General features: G+C 45.0%; 1 protein-coding gene across 1 annotated transcript; it reads right to left on the bottom strand.

The window, feature by feature from the left end:
* Nucleotides 1-2,981: 2,981 nt before the first annotated feature.
* Nucleotides 2,982-6,252, bottom strand: polr2d (RNA polymerase II subunit D). The gene is made up of 4 exons (XM_030380989.1): nucleotides 5,960-6,252; nucleotides 4,779-4,959; nucleotides 3,455-3,550; nucleotides 2,982-3,330 (listed from the first exon to the last, which is right to left on the bottom strand). The coding sequence occupies exons 1-4, from the start codon at nucleotides 6,033-6,035 to the stop codon at nucleotides 3,252-3,254; spliced, it is 432 nt and encodes a 143-aa protein (XP_030236849.1). The 5' UTR covers nucleotides 6,036-6,252; the 3' UTR covers nucleotides 2,982-3,251.
* Nucleotides 6,253-6,254: the final 2 nt, after the last annotated feature.

Genomic DNA, 6,254 nt, shown 5'->3' with positions numbered 1-6,254 from the left:
CATGCCGACGTGCCAAACTCCTCCCTGTCCACGCCCTCATTTAAATATGCAATTTCATTTAAATAGGCCTCTGGACCTGAGATTCACCTCTTAATCCGATCACCTGGCACCATGAACAGAGGCAAAAAACGAAACTTCACGGAGTCTGAGCTCGAGATTTTGCTCCACGAGGTAGAAATGCGCAAGCATGTGCTATTGGAACCCTGTCAACAGGGATAAATGCAAAACAAAAGAGAAGTGAGTGGGAGTGTGTTTGCGAGGCCGTCAATGCAGTGGGGTCTCAGCAGCGCACACACTCTGACATAAAAAAAAAAGTGGTCAGACCTCAAGGTGGAGGTGAAGCGGAGGGTTTCTGCCCACCGCCGAAGCGTGCCCGCAACAGGTGGGGGGACGGGAGTGGGGGAACTATCCCCCTTCGATTTGAGAGTGGCCGCTTTGATCGGTGACACAGCTCTCACCGGAGTGGTGGGAGCCCATGAAGGGGACACCGATCATCCCCAAGGCAAATATGCTGAAGTCATAAATGCTGTAATTATACTGGTCATACAATTGGCTGCTTGCAATACACATAAGTCGTGCGTAAAGATGCCAGGATATTAAAGACTTTGACTCGTGTTTATTAACTTAAATTTTTTTTATTTTTGAATAGACAAGCAAGGAGAGGGCACGGATTGCTCCGTCGGCCCCGGCGTCTCCTCCGTCGGCCCCGGCGTCTCCAGCGCCCTTCGGATTTGACCATTTGCGATGTCCTCTAACAACGCTAACGCAGCCATTTTTAAAACAATTTTCTTCATCCATTGCGCATGCTTTTATAGCCACCCATATAATTGCAAGGTGTGTTAATTGTTCATTAGTGTGTCTCTGATGTGCAAATCACTCTTGAGTCATTGTTTTCACCTTTTTTCCCAGTTTCCCAGCGTCACCTCTAAGTGTCGCCAAAGGAACAATAGCTGTAGAAACGTGCGTACGACAGCTCTGGAGCTGGCGTGGGGACCGCACATTTTACGGTCGTTTCACGTTTTGTACATCTGAACAAAAAACTACCTTTCGGGCCTTCATCTCACCCACAAGTGTCTCCACTTCAACCTCGTGAAATTTCGCTTTTTTGCTTTTCTCAGTACTTCTGCCATTGTTTCCGACAAGACATGATACTTGCATCTGAGTCTGTTTTATATGCACATCGAATTCATGAGGTCATTTGCATTGACCATTTATGGTTAAAAAGGGGCGTTTACAGGGCGGCACGTGAAGCAGATTCAGCTGCACACACTTGTAGGCACTCTGTGATTTATAAAGCAAAGATTGCATACGGTGTGCGTACGCAGGGTTTTATAAATCGGAATATTTTTTGGCGCACGCAAAACTTGGCTTCAGGGCGTTCGCACATTTTTAGTAACGATCTCACGCACAGTTTTATAAATGAGACCCCTGACCATTTACAGTTTCAGTAATAAGAGAATAAAATGCAAAAGAATTATCATGGAAAATAAATCTATCGCATTAGGCCTGATTATCATGAATTAGGCGTGCAAACACAATAAAAAGCAGTCAGGGTAAATGCAGGCGAACCAATGTAGTGCATGCAAGGCAATGTGAATGTAAAAAATATCAATATCTGTGGGATTATTTAAAACCCTGAAGGAGGACTGTTTGAATAGCTTCTTTTTTCGTGCTTCCTTTCTGAAGTTCAAGAGTGGCGAGTTTGGCAATGTGGTGCAGCCTTATCTTATGAGACACAGACACACCCAATGATAACAAGTCTGAATAGTGGTTGTCGATGCCAAACTGTGTTCCCCAAGCAGAAATACATCCTCTGTTCCAACCTCCCCTCGGACTTCTAACCCCGTCCCCACTTCAAGATGGCGGCCGCATTTATCGCATCCCAGCAGCCAATGCTGCGTCTATAGGATGTCTATGATTTCGGGGCCCTCCTGGGTCATTTGTTGTTGGGAAACTAATCAGGGTTCATGGGTTGGGATGTATTTGTGACTCTTGTCTTCATGTTGTGTTCATTGCACCATTACTGAAAGTGTTAGTGTTGCTGAATGGTTGCGTGTGTTTAAGTGTGCAACATGCCTGTGTGATAATAATATCGACAGTGAAACCGGTGCAGCTGCACCGGGTCCCAGACGCGTTCAGGGGACCATGGAGGAAGAAAAAAAAAGGAGCAGTCCAGCTCGGCATAGGCGACCAAGGCGATCGACTAGGGCGGCAAATGTGTCGGTGCGCCCTCTGGTGGCGCCGTGCTGCCTCCTAGTGGTTCCGATATAGAAACACAGAGAAACAGGACTTCTCTAATGATGACCAGAGAACATGTTGTGAACCAATTCTGACTTCATAGCGATAGGCAGTCCGTTATTATGTGCTAGTTTGGCGTCTAATAAGCCAAATAGATCCTGAAATGAAAACGAGGATAGCTTAATTAATACATCTTGGAAGTGAAGCGAGGCAAGTGCCGAATCGATCGTTGCCATTCATGCCATTTCCCCACTAGATGGCACCAGAGTAGTTGCAGTAGTAGCGTTATGCAATGCTATATAATATGACAGTTAGGGAAATGAACCCTCGGTCTAATATTGAAGTGATCCATTTCACTTAAATGATCAGCATCATTATATGATGCATGCATATTTAGGAACATAATGTCAACATATACTCCAATAAATGTATATTTTGGGTAGTATTTATGATTCATAGGAATTTACAAAATTAACAAATTCTGCAATCATAAATTGTGTGTTTCATTGGAATAATGACCTATCTGCGCTCCTTAAGTTCTTGAACTCGTTCCCTGCTCTGCTAGTCCCTCTCGCACTACCTATTGGTAAGCTAAGGTTTGTGTTATCATTGACATATTTACAGAAACGTAATATCAGGTGATTTCTGAAAGTATTGTATGTAACGATATCAGCCCTACTGCTGGGGTTGGATAGTCTGCGCAGCAGCCCGGAGTCACGCTCTAATGAAGGACACACAGTGGATATAGAAAAACATAAAACTCATTTATTGAAAACCTAACAGGGGAATGTAAGAAATGTTGGGCATTGTTTGAGCCGTGATGACTTCATAGTGATGACATCATAGCGGTGACGTCACAGTTGTGACGTCATAGCGGTGACATCGTCAGTCTGCAGGGGTTGCTGGTTGTATTGTTTCTTAAAAAAAAAATCCTGTTTGACACGCGACAACCTCTGTCCCATCGTGGAGGAGGAGGGGGGGGGGGGATATGGAGGGGGGGGGGGGGGGGCTCCTCAGTACTGGAAGCTCCTCTTGGTCTGGATGTCGTCCAGGATCTGCTGCAGCTCCTCGTCTTCAAACCGCCCCTCCAGACTGAGGAGGAAGGAGACACACAAGTCAACAACACACACACACACACACACACACACACACACACACACACACACACACACACACACACACACACACACACACACACACACACACACACACACACCTGGGTATGAGGGCCTTGGCCTCCTCCGCTGCCTCTGGACACAGGTTGGCCAGGCTGGCCAGCTCAAACTTATGGAGCTTCTTCTGCAGCAGGAGGCTGGAACACACACAGACACACACACACGTAGAGCTCAGCCAGATGGAACACACACTTAGTGATAAACATATGGCTTTATCTGCTTATCCCAGAGCATATGGATCTGGTACCAAAATGAATCTTAATCATAATATATACTATTATAAAATACTACTTTACTCCCACAAATATATTCTAACAAAGACTCCTATGGTTCAGATACGAGCTGTCATCAAGCGATATATATTCAAGGTTATTTAACATATTATGTTAAACAGTAGCATACTATATCAAGTTATGTTAGATATATGGAATAGCCAGAGTATAGTAGGATAGTAAGTTATGATATATATCATATACACTGAGTACGGTAGTGTATTAAGTTATAATTAGAGATGTCCGATATTATCGGCCCACCGATATTATCGGCCCGATATTAGCATAAAAATGTAATATCTGTCAATATCGGTATCGGAATTTTTTTGCCTAAAAAATTTTTTTTTTTTTTTTTTTTTATAGCTCAAATAAATGTTTTCAAAATTGTGCAGTACAGTGCACATTGTAATTGACTCATATTTGTGCATTTATTCAATTAAGGTTATTGAGTTTTAGTTAAAGAAACATACTGCTATGTTGCACATAGTTGTTCAGGTACAATGTTTTATCATTTGTGAAGTCAAGTTTGCCCTATTTGTTGTGGGCATTGTCAAGATTATCTCAGGGAGAGTGTAATCCAAACTGTTGTCTGAGACCATTAAAAAAAATAAAATAAACATGGCACTTTTCCCTTAAATTAAGTTGAAGTATTTTTCTGATTTTGCACAGACAATGTTAACATTTGGAAAGCCTTGTTGCATTCAAGAATGCATCCAGTGGGGCATCACAATAACATTAAGCATGTTGTGTTAATTCCACAACAGGAGATATGTAATGTTACCTAAATTAGGTTTGAGGAAAAATAACCCAAATATCGACATCGGTATCGGCTGATATCGGAATCGAAAATTTAGAGTTGGACAATATCGCATATCGGATATCGGCAAAAAAGCCAATATCGGACATCCCTAGTTATAATGTATTATATAATATTAACACAGTATGGTGGTATATGAAGTTCTATATGATATGAACAGAGGAAGGTAGTATTAGTATCCGTTAACGGGTATAGTGTATGAAGTTCTATATGATATGAAAAGAGGAAGGTAATATTAGTATCCGTTAACGGTTGTAGGGTAGAGGCCTCTCAGACCTGCGCACGCTGGCGATGGTCTCGCGGTTCTTGAAGCGGCTGAAGCGAGCCGTGTAGTTCAGGGTCTTCATGAAGACCTCCGACAGCTCCTGCTCGTCCTCGGCACTCTCGTTCTGCTGCTTGCGGTGCTCCAGCAGCATGTGAACCTCCGAGTTCAGCAGCGTCTCCGCCGTCTCGAACTCTAGAGCAGGGAGGGGCCGACGTCACGGGGGAACTAAACACGTTCCTGTCACCCCTACTGGTGGAGCTCCAGGCCAAGAGCCAGGGTCGACTAGTGATGAGGGGGCACCATGCCCAGCGCAGAGATGCTGGCTTTATTCTACTGGCAGCAGGACGACCCCTGACGCTACCTGCTCCTCCATAGGAACACGAGTCTGAATTTAAGCCGCTTTGGTTAAAGGTGACACACCGTACCACCAGGTGTGAGTTTGATTAGACACTACAAGCCGTTTTGGAAATCGGCCTCTTCTGAAATCCCAAGGGGGCGTGTCCACCTGATGTATGACGGGTATATAAGCACCCTTTGCTACAGTCCACTGGGTAGGCTGGTAGACTGATCTATCCAGCACACATCTAGGTGGACACGCCCGCCAGTGATGCCAGATGAGGGACATTTTCCAAACTGCCTGTTACGGCAGGTCACACTCCCACCTGGTGGTTCAATATGTCCCCTTTAAAAGCGTCTGTTCAGAGCTCACTGACTAAACAGTAAACTGATTACTTAAAAGAAATCAACACAACTATTGAACACAACTGGTGGGTTTAATCCAACACGTGACAAATGAAACACAGGAACCCAGGGAGTATCCAACCAAACATCAGAATCACATGTTGGGTTGTTACAACAACAGAAAGTAAAGGCAGAGGTTCTCCTGCGAGATTGGTGTAGTGCTGTACAGACGACGGGAGAGCCACTAGTTACAGTCACAGACGAGAGGAGGTCCTCTAGTTAGTTACAGACGAGAGGAGAAACACTAATTAGTCACAGACGAGAGCCACTAGTTAGATTTACAGACGAGATTAGAGACACTAGTTAGTTACAGACGAGAGGAGGTCCACTAGTTAGAGTTACAGACGAGCTGAGGTCCTCTAGTTAGAGTGATAAACGGGAGGAGAGACACTAGCTAGTTACAGACGAGAGGAGAGAGAATAGGTTCTCTAGTAGAGAAGAGATGAGGCACCTTTGGGGAAGACCAGCTGAGATGCGTCCTCCTCCACATCCCCGACGCCGGTCTGGGACGCGCCTCCCGCCGCCATCCAAACACACACTGAGCCACAACACAACACACTCTTCCACACACACAGACCACACACTCTTACAAACACAACACGCTCTTCCACACTCTTAGACGGAGGGGGGCCGCTATGGTTACCGTCCTAGTACCCGTGAGGAGACAGACAGGTGAGCTCGTGAGGCGGAGGGTCCGAACAACAGAGCCAAACTCTCTTCTTCTGTTCAGGCCCACGTGTTTCTGA

This window comes from Gadus morhua, chromosome 16 (genome assembly GCF_902167405.1).
Source record: "Gadus morhua chromosome 16, gadMor3.0, whole genome shotgun sequence".
Classification (NCBI taxonomy): domain Eukaryota; kingdom Metazoa; phylum Chordata; class Actinopteri; order Gadiformes; family Gadidae; genus Gadus; species Gadus morhua.
Note: the sequence above shows the minus strand (reverse complement) of the source record. Positions and strands in the feature narration are given on the sequence as shown.

Bases quoted from the DNA above. Each gene is read 5' to 3' on its own strand.
- polr2d (XM_030380989.1), bottom strand. From the start codon at position 6,035: ATGGCGGCGGGAGGCGCGTCCCAGACCGGCGTCGGGGATGTGGAGGAG. The intron at 4,960-5,959 runs GTGCCTCATCTC...TCCCTGCTCTAG, and splicing joins TCAGCTGGTCTTCCCCAAAG to AGTTCGAGACGGCGGAGACG. The intron at 3,551-4,778 runs GTCTGAGAGGCC...TGTGTGTTCCAG, and splicing joins ACCATCGCCAGCGTGCGCAG to CCTCCTGCTGCAGAAGAAGC.